Source organism: Mesoplodon mirus (assembly GCF_964341445.2).
Source record: "Mesoplodon mirus genome assembly, chromosome: 6".
Taxonomy (NCBI): domain Eukaryota; kingdom Metazoa; phylum Chordata; class Mammalia; order Artiodactyla; family Ziphiidae; genus Mesoplodon; species Mesoplodon mirus.
The window spans coordinates 99,495,488-99,513,553 of record NC_138982.1 but is presented as its reverse complement, the minus strand read 5'-3'; the positions used below and the strand labels follow the sequence as shown (position 1 = coordinate 99,513,553).

Sequence of the window (18,066 nt, the reverse complement as noted above, 5' to 3'; positions counted from 1 at the left end):
TGACTTTTCCCCTTTATTTTGTTCATGTGGTAAATCACATTGATTGATTTTTTAATGTTTAATCACATTTGCTTTCCTTGAATAAATCCAATTTGGAACTGATGTGTTTCTTTTTAATATGTTGCTGCATTGGGTTTGCAAAATTTTACCTATTTGTGATTGCTCACCCACTCTCCACCTCTTCTGCCAGTGTATCAGTTTGATTCTGATTCTGAGAAGTCTTCATTTAGCATTTATATTGAGTAAAAAAGCTGCACATTAATTGCTTTCCGTAAGAAATCTAGATGTTGATTTGCACACCACTAAGGAAACAAGGGTCATAAAACCTACAGTATCATTTTTCCAGTTCCCTGTGTTAGAAATTATTTTGATATGATGTCAGTCAGCTTGTGGGGTGGGTTGTGGGCAGATTGGGGGTGCTGTTTGTACAGTTGATCTTAGAACACCCCCATTGCTGGCCATGGAAAGATGTTTGTTATTATTGTCATGAACCCTGCAGAAAAGAGGTAACCGAATCCATTATTTGTGATGCAGCTCCATCTGTTTGACATTGATATTCCTGGGAAAATCACGTTTCAAGAATCTAAAACATTGAGTCCTGGTGATAGTTTCTCCACATTTGATACTCGTACGTACCAGATAAATTCACCTCTTTTAGCAGTCCCTGTAGAAGAGAATCGGGTAGTCCTATGTTTTTCACTTCTCTCCCTTCCCAACCTCTTTACAAAACCTGACTGAAAGGCCAGAAGTGAAAAGGGCAGAGAATGGTCAGAGATCTAGAAAGGGGGGGCTGAATGGAGAACTGAGGGTTTGACATGATTTTGCTCTTCCATTTGGTCACCGCCTTTTATTAGTATGATAGCTTCCAACCTGTACCCATTAGGCCACGATTGAACACCTCCCACTTAGATAAGAAGCGTTCAGTTAGAACGAATTTCTCATCTCTGCTTTGCTGTTGTAAATGATGTCTTCACGAGGTGAAGTCCAGGCAGGAATAAGCTTATACATTTTCTCCTTCCATGGGCCCTGCATGAATGTATTCCCGTCAGTGTTTTGTGATCATTAGATCTTGGAGGCTTTCCCCTGCTGCACCATGAGGCAGGAGCTTAACTTTTTGTTTGTACATTTTCTGTTTGGAAAACAGCTTACTGCAGAGTGGGCCTGGGCATCTGCTATGACATCCGCTTTGCAGAGCTGGCACAAATCTATGCACAGAGAGGTAAGGCAGCACTACAGTTAATGTTGTGTAAATGCTTGGAGGTTTAATTTGGGCTGGTCTTTGTGGGTAGAGGGAACCCTTGGTCAGAAAACCTGGAGGAGAGGTCTTAATTTCTCTACCTCCATATGAATTCTCAGACTTCTCCTGCGTATGAACAGTATGGTTTTTTGGGGGTTGTAATTTAACGTGCCACATAGCTGAGGGAGGAGCCATACTCCTAAACTAAACCTCTGCTCTACCCTTTGAGCCCTTCCTGCTACTGTGTTTGGAAAGAGTCACTCGGGGCCCAGTAGAAATGGTCTGCGTGCACATGGCTTTCACCACTTACTAGTCCTAGATGTTGGGTATTTGAAATGTAGTCAGTGACATTTTGGTCTAGAGGAGCGTGCTACCATCCTGGAGAAGCACCAAGTCCGATCAGAAGATTTAGGTTCTGGTTCCAACTCTTCCCCTTAATTGGCACAATACTTTGGGTAAATTACTTAATCTCTGGAAAAATGTGCATCTCCACGGGAACAGTGTGAGGATTAAGGAGAGAGGACTTACAGAATTCCTCATATGGTACTCAACAAATATTAGCATCCCTACTAGACTGCCAAAGATACTCTGATTCCAATTTATCTGTTGGTGAAAGTGAAGTGGGTGCAAACGGTTTGACTCCCTGCTCAGCAGAAGGTGGAGGCACAAGGGCTCTGGGTTGGCAGTCTCAGTTGAGTCTTAGCAATAAGCAGTAGAGCCCCTACTCTGCCCCTCGTTTCAGTTGACAAGCATCACAAAACATGGTCCTTGGCCATGGGAGCTGACCACATGATGCTGAGAGGAATTCGAATGACAGGTTCTCCACTTTTTTAAAGCAAAGTCACATGTGGTTTTGGTTGTCAATACCACTTTTCTTGTGTGTATGTGTTTTGTGTGTGTGTGTCCAGAGGAATTTAGAGCCATACGTAATGCTGCTGACCCTGTCTGACTTGGCTGAATCTTTTTATGCTTGGGGAAGTTTGAGTTTGGTCCCTGCTGGGTAAGGAATAGAGGGAGGGGCTAGTGTGGTTGGGTGTCTACCTGCATCTGCTCTTCTTTGGCCTTTCTCTCCCCAAGGCTGCCAGCTGTTGGTATATCCTGCAGCTTTTAATTTGACCACCGGACCAGCCCACTGGGAGTTGCTTCAGCGAGGCCGGTAAGAAAGCATCTCAAGCATACCTTCAGGAGTCTCAGTGTTTCTTTGTGGAAACATTTTCAGTTTGGTGCAAGCACCAACCTTCCCCGTATGGAATGCTGCCTCTGACTCAGAATGCCCCGGCATCCAAATGCAGTTCAAAAAGGTAACTCTTTTCATCTTCCAGTCCAAAAGGAGGGCTTTTAGTGTAGGGCACCTTCTCCTCAGAAGCCACAGCACCAGTCTCGTGGATTTTGGGGACTGTGATTTTTGAATTTTGAAGAGCATTCACTGCATCAGGTGGGCAGCAATTTCATTCTTTTGTGTTCAGGCATGGATTGGTGTCTCTGATACAGTTGCCAGCAACTTTTACAGAGAATTGGAGACCCACGGAATGTATGTGTCCGAAGCCAAGGAAAAGGCAGGGGTATTTTAGCCTGAGAGCCTTAGGGAGAGACTTGTGGTCTGCACCCCACAACCCTGTGCTGCTCAGATTGGATGTTTATCCTACTCCGTCCTCCATAGTGTCCTGCTGGTCTTGGCACTCTGCCAAGAAACTCGTCAAAACTTCTTGTTCTTCTAACCTCTAAGTCCTGAGCGTTGCACAGCTATGTTGTGCATGTCACAGTTGCTGTTTCCCTAGTCCCCTGAGGCTGAGGAGTGGTGAAGGGCAGATGGCAGAGGTGAGTGTAACATGAAGGGAAAAGGAGTGTGACTGTGTAAAGTGCTCCGCAAAACAAATGCTGCTCAGAGATGACAGTTTTTTTCATTAAAAGATTTTTAAAGTGAGGTGTTATATACTTACAGAAAAGTGTACTAGTTTTAAGTTTACAGGTTAGTGAGTTTTTACATATGTACTCACCTGTGACCAAGATCAACATCTTGAACATTTCTAGTGCCTTGCAGTGCTCTCTTTTACTCCTTCCCAGTCAGTACCCTCTTCTCTCCGCCCAGGGGTAGCCACTAGCTCATGTCTGGAGGTGATGGTAATTTTTATTGGAAGGGGATATAGAAGTGTTTGGCTGGTTGCGTGATGGAAGGCGGGGTAGGGGTACATGATACCCATGAGTATTAATAAACGCTGCCTTGTTGAAAACAAGAAAAGCTTGGGAGAGACTGGGATGGTCTGCCATGAATCTGTTGATTGAGCCCAGAGGGCTCTGGGTCAGGTGGCTTTGGTGCACCCAGGCTGCCACCCGAAATTCTTGCCTAATTTGAGATGATGGGGCTGCCACATTGGCATGGAAGGGCCCTGCAGCCCTGCAAGGTGTGTTGTCCCAGAGCAAGGCCAGTCCATTCTCTCTGGCCACCTTGACTGCATTAACCAGAGAAGCTCTGCTCTTTACACGTTACAGGTTGGCTCAGGCCAGGGTTTCTCGGCTTTGGCAGTACTGACATCTTGGGCTGGATGACTCTTTGGTGTGGGGACTGCCTGTGCATTGCAGGGTGTTTAGCAGCACCCCTGGCCTCTACCGACTAGATGCCAATAGCAATCCCTTAGTCGTGACAGTCAAAAATGTCTCCAGACACTGGCACATGTTCCCTGGTGGGCAGAATTGCTCTAGTTGAGAACTGGCTTATGCAGTAAGATCTCTCGAAGAGAGGGTTCTGTGGCTTTGGATGTTTCTTCTACATCTGAACCAGCCTGTCCTATCCTAGTGTTTGAAAGAAGGATCTGTACACTTAGGATAAAAAGTCACAGATCTATGTAATCACTGTATAATTTACCTCTTTTCTGTCCATTAACTACAGTGCTGTTGATAATCAGGTGTACGTGGCCACAGCATCTCCTGCCCGGGATGACAAAGCCTCCTATGTTGCCTGGGGACACAGCACCGTTGTGAGTCCTTGGTGAGTTGGCTACACAGGGACAGGCTCACTGGGAGCTCGGGAGACGGCACCTGGGCAAGTGGTTGTCTGATTCCTGACTGGTCCCGCCCCTCCCTCCACCCCCATCTCCCCACATGCCTGCCAGGTCTCCAGGTCTCTCAGTGAGAGAAGCTTCCACTTGAAAACCATGTGAGAGAGAAACGGTCCTGCTCTCCTGACTGAGTGCTTGGCCTCAGCCCTCTTCTGAGTTTCTAAGTGACTTTTAATGTCAACCAAACTTGGAAACAAGGCAGCAGTCACGGGTGGGTGGTTTTAGTAAAAGAGGCTCCCAAACTCTTGGCTTTTGGTTAAAGTTTAGACTGGGTCAATGGTCCTAGGGCAGGAATGAGTTGCAGGTTGAGGATTTTGCTCCCTGCATGATTAGAGGAGAGTGGAGGATGGGATGAATTAAGGGGAGCTGTGAACTTGTCCTCTGTGAGAGGGAGAAGCATTTTATTACTTAGTGAAAAACCAGCATGGAAGTCTGCCCAGATACATACACAGTCCTATGTCAATAGACGTATCTTACTGGCATTTGTATAGTTTACATAGTACTTTCACACACATTATCTCAATGTGAACTCTCAGGGACTTATCTTTATTTAGCCCAGTTTATAGATGGTAGACTTGAAGTTTACAGGATAAAGTGGCTAGAACTGGTGTTTGGATCCAAGACTTTTGTTTGACTCCCTGCTCAGCAGAAGGTGGAGGCACAAGGGCTCTGGGTTGGCAGTCTCAGTTGAGTCTTAGCAATAAGCAGTAGAGCCCCTACTCTGTTTGAATTCAGAACTGAGATTTATTCCATACTACTTCTCATATGTCTGTATGATTACAGACACACAAGCACACACACACAGATACGTATTTCTACAATTTCAGGATAAATATACCAGTAACAAGGCTGCAAAGGCTTAAATGTCACTGTGGGGTTCCTAAAGTTTCTCTTTGCTGACTTGACAGGACCCACAGATTAAAGTGTGTGGTGGGGAAGGCCGTGGAAGATGTGACCAGCGAGAGAGTCGCAGTGAGCCTCTTGCACACTAGGATTCGGGAGGCCCTGAAAGACTGGAAGGATTGAGTTGGCTTCAGAGTTTTCTTAAACTTGACTCAAGTTCCTCTGCAGATGTTCGTGATCAGCTTCCTGACCTTTTGGGCAGCTCCGCTCCCTAGCTGGTTCTCCTAATGAACTCTGTTACTGATCAAGCTGGCTGCTCTGACACAAAGTAGTTGTATAAGATTTACCTTTATTTCTTCCTTTTTAGAATTCCCCCCGTTCGGTTTGGGAGCCCTCTGGCTTATATCAGCATTGGGATAGGTGCCTGGGGTTATCGTGGAGATCTTTGAACGCCAGGGCAAATGGGGAAGAAATAGAAGAGACTAGATAAGGATTCAGTTAAACGGCATTAATGATGGTGTTTGTAGCTCATTGTGCCAAAAATTTGTGGCCATCTGGTAGATGGAACCAATTATTATGTCAGATTGTTGGTTGTATTAGATTACTTTGTTTTGTGCTTTGGAGAAATTTCATTTCAAAGATATGTTTTTGAAGCTCTCTTTTGGGCCAAGAGCCTCAGCACTGGAAAGAGTTTCCCAAATCAGCTTTTCCTCAGATTGATGGAGTGTTGCTGTTTCCAATGTGGAGTTCCTGCCAGGGCCTGGTTCTGCCACTTCTACCCAGACCCCATAGGTTGAAACCTTTCCCTCAAAACCTGAAAGCCATTAACATAGGGATCCAGGGATCACAGGCATGAGACCAGAGATCCAGGCAGATCTGGGCCCTGCCCAGGCCTAGTCTCACCATCCGCATGGTTGGGTAGCAGCCTTGGGAGGTGTGAAGAAACAGAGGCAGACTACCCTTGTAAAGGGGTCTTGAATGTACTCACGAGGGGACAGATGGAGCTTCCTGTTGGTTATAGGTGTCTCTATTCCCAGATGTTTACATCCATCGACAGAAATAATGAATAATCTATAATAGGAATAGAAAAGAGTTTTATTCAAGCCAAACTGAGGGCTGTAGCCCTTGAGACAGCCTCTAACTTAGCTCTGAGGAACTGTTCTGAAGAAGCATGGTTTGCGGCACAGTTTTATATCTTGTCAGAACAAGGAATGTCAAACACAACAGGTGTACATTCTTTCAAGATTTCAAAAAAAAAGATCAGCATGTATACAGCAAGTGGTATGGCCTTGGTGCTTGGGAAGGGAGCCTTATATAGAAAGAGTATTAGCATTGATGTCTTAGGAAGGGAGGCATTTATTTCCATCTTCAGAACGAACATTCTTTACTTCTGGACAGTGCACCCTTTTCTTTAATAGTTAAAGCAGATGTACAATGTATGTGTGATAGGCCACAAGACAGGCTGTTCTAGTTAGCATAAAGTTTAATGATGTATAAGCCAGAATGACTTCCCCATACCTCATTATGTGAAAATTTCTTCCATCACATCTTAGAATAATTACCATTCCCTAGCAGTTTGTGGGTTACAAAATATACTCCATCATTTTCTCACCAAGTCCTCACAGAGCTCATATTTCCACGTTATAGATTAGGAAATGGAGATTCCAGATGACCTGCCACAAGGCCACACAGCTACTTCAATGGTAGAACAGGAATTTATGCCCCTACCTTCTTGTTTTAAATCTCAGATTCCTTCCCCTTTGGCCTGTGAGATGGGGAGGAAAAACAGAGACCTTGAATATCAGCAAACATCAGAGAATCCACTCATTCTTGCCCTGAATCTTTTTCAGGGGGGAGGTCCTCGTCAAAGCTGGCACTGAAGAAATGATCGTGTATTCAGACATAGGTAAGATTAGCTCTGGCACAGTTTAGGTCTCTTGTGTCCCCATTCTCTGAGGCCAGATTCTATAGCTGTGACACCCTGTCACCTGGAGGGGCTCATTTATGCCCCACCCTCCTCATTTATCCTTGGTTCTCTGGCCAAGCCCCAGGGCTGTATCTCAGCCTGAGTTTTCTTGGTTTGGTTTGAAATGACTACAGGGGCAGTGCCAGGCTGTCTGTGCCTCCAGACAAGGCCTGTGAGCAAATTACTTGCTGAGGCTCTGGTTGTTTGGGGAAGAAATTCCCGTTGGTCGGTAAGGAATTACATCTTACTAATAGTGCACTTTTCTGTTTTTGCAGACCTGAAGAAGTTGGCTGAAATACGCCAGCAAATCCCCATTTTTAGCCAGAAGCGCTCAGACCTCTATGCAGTGGAGGCGAAAAAGCCCTAATGTTTTTGTTTCCAGTGTGTCATGAAACAGGAAGATATGTTTCTACAACATGATCAACTCCCTTCTGAATTCTTTAATGGAGATTCTTTTTTTTTTTTATTTCAGCCTTTTTCCTTCCTGGATAGGGAAGCTCTCTGTTGAGATGGTGGAGCATCAACTGATGCTGGTATTCTCCACACCATATTAAATAGTCAAAAAGGACTCAGGCAGGCATAGACGAGCAGAAGGCAAGGGGATGGCTGTAAGTCTTCCATATTCAGGTTATCTCAAAGCAGTTAGTAGAAGTATCAGATCTTGGTATCCTTGATGGTTGATTCACCAGATACGAATATATCTGTGTCATGAACCTCTTATCTGATTGTTGGAGTTGGAATCCATTACGTAGAAAACTTGTTCTTTGAGCAGTACCTTAAAGTTACGTTTTTGGTCTGTGAGTAGCTATGGAAAGCAAGGTGATGGATTCTTGGTGTTGGCTAGAGGAGATGGCAGCACCTTTCCTAGCAGCCTTCGGGCTCTTCAAATTCAGGAAGGAGCTAACTATTTAAGACCCCCTTAGTTTTAGGGGAAACACTGTTTCAATAATGAGCCCCCTGGGAGAATGGCAGTAGCATAATTTGGTCAAGGCAACTGAAGTGTGAGTCTCTGCAAAAGATTTTCTTGATAGGGGTGAGTGTCTCTTTTTCTTTTTGCTTTTCTCCCTAGTAACACTTTTAGCTTGATAAAGGTAAGTTTTTAGCCTAATGGTTTTCAGAATCCTTTTATGTAATTAAAAATTAAGAATTCCATTGAGGTTTATGTATGTTATAGCTAGTGGTGGGTTGGTAAATGTTTAATGACCAGCTGTCTGAAAAAAGTCGATTTTATAGTAGCATTTGCCAATTTCCATGGTGTACTTACTGCCAAATTCAAGCTATCAGTGTAACACATCTAAACACAGAGCTGGGAATAGATGTGCTTGATTGGCTCTTGTGAGCTGGTGCAATTCTACTCTAGCACACCACTGTTTACATATATGTAGATATTTGCCGTACTAGAAAATAAAATTTAAAACAAAAGAATACACGAACACGTATCCCATCATCTATAAGAATGATGACATTATCATGTGCAGTTTAACCAGCACTGTATACGCAGAAGTGTTCTACAGTGAAAAAGGCAAATGACTTCTTAAAAATAAGTGTAAAATTTGGCAAAATTTGACATGTATATACATGAAACCACTTCGATCAAGATAATGAATATACCCACCACCCCTAAAAGCTTCTTTGTGCTCTTTTATAATCTCTCTGGCTACTCCTCACATCCTCAGGCAATCACTGATCAGCTTTGTCACTACAGATTAGTTTGAATTTTCCAAAATTACCCAAAAGTGGAATCATACTGTAGTTGTTTGTGTCTTCTTTTCACTCACTCACTAATTATTTGGAGATTCATCCGTGTGTGTGCTTCAGTAATTCATTCCTTTTTTATTGTTGAGTTAGTAGTCCATTGTATGGATGTACTGGAATTTATCCATTCACCTGTTGATAGACATTTGAATTGTTTCCAGTTTGGGGCTATTACAAATAAAGCTGCTAGCTACATTTTGTACAAGTTGTTCATTTCTCTTGAGTACTGTCTAGGAGTGGAATGGTGGGGTCTTATGTGTATTCCACTGCCAGTGCCATTTTACTTAGCAGTCTGTCAGAGTCCTAGGTGCTCCACATCCTCATCAGCACTTGGTATGATGAGCTTTTTAAATTTTAACGATTTTAATATGCATGTAATGTTATTTCATTATAGCTTTAATTTATATTTTCCTAATGACTAAGGATGCTGAAGCATCTTTTCATGTGCTCCTTTGCTGTCTGTATATCCTCTTTGGCGAAGTGTCTGTTCGTATCTTTTTCCCCTATTTTTATGGGGTTATTTATCCTCTTATTGATTAGTAAGTGGTCTTTATATAGTCTAGATAAAAGTTCTATGTTAGGTTTTAATTTTTACAAATATATTCTCTAAGTTTGAGGGAAAAAAGTCTTCATTTTCTTAAAAGTATTATTTAAAAAGTAAAAGTTTTAAATTTTCATGAAGGCCAATTGTTTTTTTTAATAAAGTTTGTCATGAATTTAGGTCTATGACCCATTTTATTTATTTTTTAATTTTTATTTTACATTGGAGTATAGTTGATTTACAATGTTGTGTTAGTTTCAGGTGTACAGCAAAGTGATTCAGTTATACATATACATATAACTATTCTTTTTCAGATTCTTTTCCCACGTAGATTATTAGAGTATTGAGTAGAGTTCCTTGTGCTAAATAGTAGGTCCTTGTTGATTGTCTTTTATATATGGCAGTGTGTATATGTTAATTCCAACTTCCTAATTTATCCCTCCCCCCCCACCTTTCCCTTTTAACCATAAGTTTGTTTTCTAAGTCTGTGAGTCTGTTTCTGTTTTGTAAGTAAGTTCATTTGTATCATGTTTTTTAGATTCCACATATAAGTGATATCATATGATATTTGTCTTTGGCTGACTTCACTTAGTATGATAATCTCTAGGTCCATCCATGTTGCTGCAAATGCCATTACTTCATTCTTTTTTATGGCTAATATTTCATTGTATATATTTACTACATCTTTATCCATTCATCTGTCCATAGACGTTTAGGTTGCTTCCATGTCTTGGCTGTTTTAAGTAGTGCCGCAGTGACCATTGGGGTACATGTATCTTTTCAGAGTATGGTTTCTTCCAGATAAATGCCTAAGGACTGCGATTGCTTGATCATATGGTAGCTCTATTTTTAGTTTTTTAAGGAACTTCCATACTGTTCTCATAGTGGCTGTACCAATTTACATTCCCACCAACAGTGTAGGAGGGTTCCCTTTTCTCCATACCCTCTCCAGCGTTTATTATTTGTAAACTTTTTAAAAACTATATTATTTTATTAATCTTTTTTAATATCTTTATTGGAGTATAATTGATTTACAATGTTGTGTTAGTTTCTGCTGTATAACAAAGTGAATCAGCTATATGTATACATATATCCCCATATCCCCTCCCTCTTGAGCCTCCCTCCCACCCTCCCTATCCCACCCCTCTAGGTGGTCACAAAGCACTGAGCTGATCTCCCTGGGCTATGCAGCTGCTTCCCACCAGCTATCTGTTTTACATTTGGTAGTGTGTATATGTCAGTGCTACTCTCTCACAAACTTTTTTTTTTCACAAACTTTTTGATGATGGCCATTCTGACCCATGTGAGGTGACAACTCATTGTAGTTTTGATTTGCATTTCCCTAATAATAAGCAGTGTTGAGCATCTTTTCATGTGCCTTTTGGCCATCTGTATGTCTTCTTTGGAAAAATGTCTATTCAGGTCTTCTCATTTTTTAATTGAGTTTTTTGTTTGTATGTTTTTTGATATTGAGTTATATGAGGTCTTTATATACTTTGCAGATTAATCCCTTGTTGGTTGCATTGTTTGCAAGTATTTTCTCCCATTCTGTGAGTTGTCTTTTCATTTTGTTTATGGTATCCTTTGCTGTGCAAAAGGTTTTAAGTTTCATTAGGTCCCATTTGTTTATTTTTGTTTTTATTTTCATTAGGAGGTAGATTCAAAAAAATACTGCTGTGATTTATGTCAGTGTGTTCTGCCTACATTTTCCTCCAAGAGTTTTATAGTATCTGGTTTTACATTTAGGTCTTTAATCCATTTTTAGTTTATTTTTGTTTATAGTGTTGGAGAATGTTCTAATTGCATTCTTTTACATGTGGCTGTCCTGTTTTCCCAGCACCACTTATTGAAGACTGTCTTTTCTCCATTGTATATTCTTGCCTCCTTTGTCATGGATTAATTGACCATAGGTGCATGGATTTATTTCTGGGCTTTCTCTCCTGTTCCATTGATCTGTGTATCTGTTTCTGTGCCAGTAATATACTGTTTTGATTACTGTAGCTTTGTAGGATAGCCTGAGGTCAGGGAGCCTGAGTCCTCCAGCTCCATTTTTCTTTCTCAAGACTGCTTTGGCTATTCAGGGTATGACCCATTTTGAACTGGTAATTGTTTGTAAATGGTGTGAGGTAAGGGTCAAGATTTTTCTTTTTTTGCTTATAGCTATCCAGTCATTCCACAGAATTGCCTTGGCATCTTTATTAAAACGAATTGGCCATATGTATCTTGATCTATTTCTGGACTCGTCTCTTCTTTTGCATTAATCTATCTATCTATCTTTACACCAGTAACTTACTATGTTGATTACTGTAACTTTATTATTTTTTTTAAATGGTTTGCCTCTTTTAAAATTTATTTATTTTGGGCTGCGCTGGGTCTTCACTGCTGCGCGTGGGCCTTTCTCTAGTTGTGGTGCATGGGCTTCTCACTGTGGCGGCCCCTCCCACTGCAGAACACTGGCTCCAGTAGTTGTGGCTCACGGGCCCAGTTGCTCCACGGTATGTGGGATCTTCCTGGACCAGGGCCCAAACCCATGTCCCCTGCACTGGCAGGGGGACTCCCAACCACTGTGCCACCAGGGAAGCCCTGTAAATTTATAGTAAGTCTTTAAGTCAGATAGTATTAGCCCTCCAACTTATTTTTCAAAATGGTTTAAACTAAGTCTTTTGTATTTCCATACAAACTTCAGAATCAGGTTGTAAATTTCCCCAGAAAAAAAGCCTGTCAGGGTTTTCACTGGGATTGCATTGAATCTGTAGAACAGTTTGGTGGAAAGTTGCAGTCTTACCAATACTGAATGACTGACTCAGGAACATGAGATATCTCAATTATTTAGGCCTTCCTTAATTTCTCTCAGCAGCATTTGTTAGTTCCAGTATGAAGGTAATGCAAATCTTTTGTCCATTTTATTCCTGAAGACTACAAGTGTTTTGATGCTGCAGTATTGTTTTGGAAACATTTCTAGTTTTTCATTGCTAGTGTATAAAATATAGTTTATTTCTGTATATGGTCTTTTATCCTGAAACTTTGCTAAATTCACTCTAGCAGCTTTTTATATGTGTATTCCATATGATTTTTCACATAGATGATCATGTCTGCAAATACAGTTTACAAAATAAATAAGCTTCTTCCTTTCCAATCTGGTTATTTACTTATTTATTTATTCTGGCCTATGGCATCGGCTAGAACCTCTAGTACAGTTCTGAATAGACTAGTGAGTGAACGTATTTGTGTTGGTCCTGATCTTACAAGAAAGCACTTAAGTCTTTCAAAGACGCTTTCTATGAGGTTGGAGAAATTCCCTTCTATTCCTAGCGTGCTGAGAGTTTTTATCTGGAAAGGATGTTGGATTTTTTTTTCAGATGTCTTTTCTGCCTTATTGAGACAAACTTACCTTTTTTCTTCTTTAGTCTATGTTTATATATGGGGAACTATATTGATTTTGGAATGATAAACCAACCTTACATTCCTGGGATAAATTTTACTTGACCATAATATATTAAGTTTCTTTTAAAATGTATTGCTGGGGCTTCCCTGGTGGCACAGTGGTTAAGAATCCGCCTGCCGATGCAGGGGGACATGGGTTTGAGCCCTGATCTGGGAAGATCCCACATGCCACGGAGGAACTGGGCCCATGCGCCACAGCTACTGAGCCTGCGCTCTGAAGCCTGTGTGCCACAACTACTGAAGCCCGTGTGCCTAGAGCCCATGCTCGGCAACAGGGGAAGCCACCTGAATGAGACGCCTGTACACTGCGACGAGCGGCCCCCGCTTGCTCCAACTAGAGCAGCAGCAAAGACCCAACGCAGCCAAAAATAAATAAATTAAAAAAAAAACCCAAAACCCTCTGCTTTATGTAAAAAAATAAATAAATTGCTGGGTTTGATTTGCTTACATTTTAACAATTTTCTTTCCTTGTAATACCTGTGTCTAGTTTAGGAATCAGGGTCTCCTGGCCTCAGAATGACTTAGGATGTATTTCCTTCTCTTCAGTGGACTGAGAATTATGTGGTAATTTGTATCTTGTCTCTTAATTTTGATTATTCTGGCCATTTATCAATTTTGTTGATCTTTCAATAGAACCAGCTTTTGGTCCCATTGACTTTTATCTGTTTTTCAGATTTGATTTTGCTTATTTCTGCTCTTATTTTCTTTCTTCTGTTTACTTTGGGTTTCATTTGCTCTTATTTTTCTAGTTTCTTAAACTGGATGCTTAGGGTCATTGAAGACTTTTCCTCCTTTCTAATAAAGTTGTTTAATGCTATAAATTTCCCTCTAAGTATTGCTTTAGTTGCATCCCCAATCTTTTTCATTTTCACTTAGTTTAAAATATTGTCTTATTTTCCTTTTAACATCGTCTTTATCAAAAGGTTATTATTTATGTTAATTTCAAAATATTTGGGGATTTTCCAAATCTTTGTTATTGATTTATAATTTGATTCCATTGTGGCCAGATAACATACCTGTATAATTTGAACACTTTTAAATTTGTTTAATGAGATTTGTTTTATGGCCCAGAACATGCTCTATCTTAGTAAATGTTCATGTGCAGTTGAAAAGAATGTGTATTCTGCTGTTACTATGGGTGGAGTGTTCTGTAAATGTCAATTAAGTCATATTGGGTGATAGTGTTTTTAAGTCTTCTATATTTGTAGTCATTTTCTAATTTTTCTATCAGTTATTATCAGAGGGGTGTTGATATCTGAGTATAATTATGGATTTGTCTGTTTCTCATTACAGTTCTCTCATTTTTTGCTTCAGATGTGTTGAAGCTGTCTTATTAGTGCATTATTTAGGGCTGTTATGTTATCTTGATGAATTGGCCCTTTTTTCATTATGAAATAACTATTATTTTTGCTCTAAAGGGACTCTGATAGTAATAATGCCAGTCCAACTTTCTTTCTTTTTTTTTTTTTTTTTGCTGTACGCGGGCCTCTCACTGTTGTGGCCTCTCCCGTTGCGGAGCACAGGCTCCGGACGCACAGGCTCAGCGGCCATGGCTCACGGGCCCAGCCGCTCCGCGGCATATGGGATCCTCCCAGACCGGGGCACGAACCCGTATCCCCTGCATCGGCAGGCGGACTCTCAACCACTGTGCCACCAGGGAGGCCCCCAACTTTCTTTTGATTAGTATTATCACGATATATTTTTCCATCAGTTCTTTTAATTTTTACTTACTTGTCTCTTCATATTTAAAGTGGGTTTCTTTTAGGCACCATACAGGTGGGTCATACATTTTTTATCCAGTTTGATACTCTCTACCTTTTAATTGGGGTTTTTTGACCATTTATATTTAATGTGATTATTGATATAGTTGCATTTAAAAATTTTGTATTTATCTTATTTGTTCTTTGTTCCCTTTTTCCTTGTCTTCTCCTTGGATTAACTGAATATCATTCTTTGATTCACTTTGTCTCCTCTGTTGGATTATAAATGATAATTCTTTGTGGTGTTATTTTAATTGTTCCTTTAGGGTTTGTAGTATGCATCCTTAACATGTCTGTCAGTCTACCTTCAAGTAGTATAACACTTTTTTTTTTTTTTTTTTCAGTTTCGGCAGTGGCTTTATTCTTGCTTTAGCCAACACCTCCTGGTCATCCACAAGTTTCTCGGCCCTGGTTTTGGGGGTTGGGGGTGGGAAAGAGAATAGAGAGTAGGGGTAGGAGGGCGACAGGCAGGGTGCCTGTTTTCCTCAAACAAATCCCAGTTTCAAGCCAGGGGCGCCGAAGGCCAGAGGAAAGGAGAAGGCGGTTCCTCTTGTGCTTCCAGGGCCGCCCGGCCAGTGGTCACACAGGAGCCAGTGCTGGAAATTGGCTTGAGGTGAACTAAGAATCCTGGGGGTCCAAACCAAAGCCCAAACCCAAGGGTTTTTTCCTAGAAAAGTCCCTTTTGCAGGAGACACCCTGCTGACAAAGTTTCACTATTTATAGAATAGCCTGTCCCTGTCACCCTCCCTTGTGTGCCTTCACAGCAAAATACACGGCTGCTCCCCTGAGAGGGCAGCGGCAGTCCCACACCGTCCAGTCAAGACCTGGAGCAGGCCCGGAGGTCCCATCCCAAGTGCACGTCAGCTGTCGTCGTCTTCCTCTGATTCTCCTTCCGACTCGGGCGCGCTCTCTGGCAAGTCATCTCCCATCTGCTGGAACCTTCCGGACTGCGCGTCCCACACGTACTTGATGGTCACCTTGAATTCGGCCATTTCGTACCCGAAAAGCTTCAGGACGCGGGCCTGCTCCGGGGTCAGCACATCGCCCTCCTTGCACACCTCGTAGTCGGACAGCAGGGTCACCACACCTTTCTTGAGGGCCGTGGGCAGGCCCAGCTGCCTCAGCTGTGGCTCCATGGAGTGCGGGAACTGCTCCAGGGGGCCCGGGTCCAGGCTCACGGTGAAAGTGGCTTTGTTCCCAGCTCGGGCGTAGTCCATCTCCGTGTATTTCGTGAACCACTCGTTCACTTCCTCCTTAGTGCGATTGGTGAAAAGGAGACCGACTTCACCCCTCAACTTCTTGCTGACCTGATGCAGGTTGTCTTTGTACTCGTCACATGGGCTTCGACCCAGGGCCACCATCATCACTTTGTTTTTGCCAAAGAACATCCGGCTGTGCTTCCAGGCACTGCGGATGTCCTTCAGCTTGCTGTTCCTCATGTTGGCCACGGAGAAGACGAAGAGGTACTTGTATGTGTCCACACATTTCCGAAGCTCTTCTATCAAGTTCTGTTTCAGTTCTAAGCCTTTCTTCGCGGTTTTGGTGAGGGAGACTTTCTTGTCGCGCTTGGATTTGGGCATCGCGCTGCAGCCACCAGTATAACACTTGATATGTACGGATCTTACTAGCAGTATACTTAATTTCACTTTTTTATTGTCATATTTTGTATTTCAACATATATATAAACCCCACAGCACATTGCTGTTTTTGTTTTAAACAGCCAGTAATCTTCTAAAGAGATTTTAAAAATAGGTGTCTTTTATGTTTACCAACACATTATTATCTCTAGTACTCTTCATTAGAATAGATCCATTTTCCTTCTGTTTGAGGGACATCCTTTTACATTTCTGGTAGTGTAGATCTGCTGGTGATTAATTCTTTCAGCTTTTGTATGTCTGAAAAAAAGTTTTATTTTGCTTTCATTTTAAAAAATGTATTTTTATTGATTATAGAATTCTAGATTCACCTTTTTTTTTTCCTTTGAATAATTAAAGTATTTTGCTCTACTGTCTTCTGGCTTACTTTCTCAGAGGTGAAGTGTACTGTCATTTGTACCTGTTGTTCCTCTTGTAATGTCTTTTTCTCTCTTTCTGTCTTAAGATTTTCTCATCACTGATTTTACGGAATTTGATCATAGGATGTGCTTTAGTGTAGTTTTCTTCATGTGTCTTATGCTTGGGGTTCTATGAGATTCTTGCATCCTTGGGTTTAAGTTCTCATCAAATTTAGAACATTATCAGCTACTATTTCTTAAAAGTTTAGGTTTCTGGGCAGATGTCCTGCTCCACTGGCACGTTTTAAGTCTTTTATGCTGCTCCTTAAGCACTGCTGTATAGGTTTTGGTGGTGAATGGGTTTGATAAAGCCAGGTGATGGAAAGGAAAAAGATGTGTTCTGTGATGTCTGCACTCACCAAACATATTGCCAGGGTGGCAGGCTTAATATGGGCTTTTCTCCTTTATGCCTTATGAACACCTTTGTGTCAGAGTTTCTTGTCAAATTATTATCTTCATTCAGGTCTATTTCTTCTTGAGTGAAGATTGGAGGGTAAGTAAAAAAAAAATAGCTGTTGAAGAGACTTTAGGAAAAAAAAAATGGTCTTGTTAAAATCAGGAAGTAAAAAATTAAGCCCCAGATCTACAAATTACTAAAAACACATACATACAAGGACATTACCTCTTGTTCAATGATTACTTGGTAGCTGGTTCACCAAATGAATAGGAATCTGGAACAACGGAGCATGGTGAGCAAGGTGCAGTTTGTGATCCTAGCTTTTCCTGAAATATTTTAAACCCTACAAATGCATTCCTTTGTGTGCAACTATTCTAACTACTATTGTATCTGTAGGATCATTCTGAAAGTTTCTCCCTCAAAACAAAACAAAAACCATGCCATCCTGTAAAAAACTTTTCTTTTCACCCCGTTTCTTAAAGGAGTCATTTCTACTCAGCAGTTAATTCTTGTTTTTCAGTTACTTTACAGACCCTTTTACACAGATTCTCCCCTCACCATTCTAGTTACAGTTCTCTGGCAAAGACTACTAATGATCTATTTGCAGACCTGTCCATTTGGCCTCTTGAAATGCAAGACCATCAACGTGACCTTGGTCTTAGTGTCTCTGACCACTTTTTCATTGCCAACTTTGTCCCTTAGATGTTGATGTTTCCCAGTTTTATTTTAGTCCTTTTTGTCCTCATGTAATCTCATCTACATGCATGGTCTTAAGTATATGCTGATAATCCTCACACAGGTAGTTCCACTATTGGTGTCTCCTAACCAGTTTAAAGAAAACAGCTTCATCTTGCTGGAATCTAACTTGGATGGCTTATTTTCAGCTCAGACTCATAACGTCCCTTAACTTAGTTTTTGTGTGTGTTGTTTTGTGATGTGCCCATCTTCTAGAAAGCTCCTTACCTAAATCCTAATTATTACTCAAGGCCTAGCAGAATTTATTACTGTCATGTA

At 41.4% G+C, this 18,066-nt stretch overlaps 2 protein-coding genes across 2 annotated transcripts in view; one reads left to right on the top strand and one right to left on the bottom strand.

The window, feature by feature from the left end:
- The window catches only part of NIT2 (nitrilase family member 2), a 20,551-nt gene extending 11,499 nt beyond the window's left edge, over nucleotides 1–9,052 (top strand). Inside the window, exons 5-10 of the mRNA XM_082626081.1 lie at nucleotides 535–628; nucleotides 1,145–1,219; nucleotides 2,315–2,393; nucleotides 4,125–4,223; nucleotides 6,987–7,042; nucleotides 7,378–9,052. Coding sequence (XP_082482207.1) covers nucleotides 535–628; nucleotides 1,145–1,219; nucleotides 2,315–2,393; nucleotides 4,125–4,223; nucleotides 6,987–7,042; nucleotides 7,378–7,469 — 495 coding nt within the window. The 3' untranslated portion in view covers nucleotides 7,470–9,052. The remainder of the gene's footprint in view (nucleotides 1–534; nucleotides 629–1,144; nucleotides 1,220–2,314; nucleotides 2,394–4,124; nucleotides 4,224–6,986; nucleotides 7,043–7,377) is intronic.
- On the bottom strand, nucleotides 7,553–18,066 carry LOC309806967 (mRNA turnover protein 4 homolog). The gene has a single exon (XM_082626082.1). The coding sequence runs from the start codon at nucleotides 16,180–16,182 to the stop codon at nucleotides 15,463–15,465; it is 720 nt and encodes a 239-aa protein (XP_082482208.1). The 5' UTR covers nucleotides 16,183–18,066; the 3' UTR covers nucleotides 7,553–15,462.

Excerpts from the sequence above, each read along its gene's own strand:
- LOC309806967 (XM_082626082.1), bottom strand. The coding sequence starts at position 16,182 with ATGCCCAAATCCAAGCGCGACAAGAAAGTCTCCCTCACCAAAACCGCG.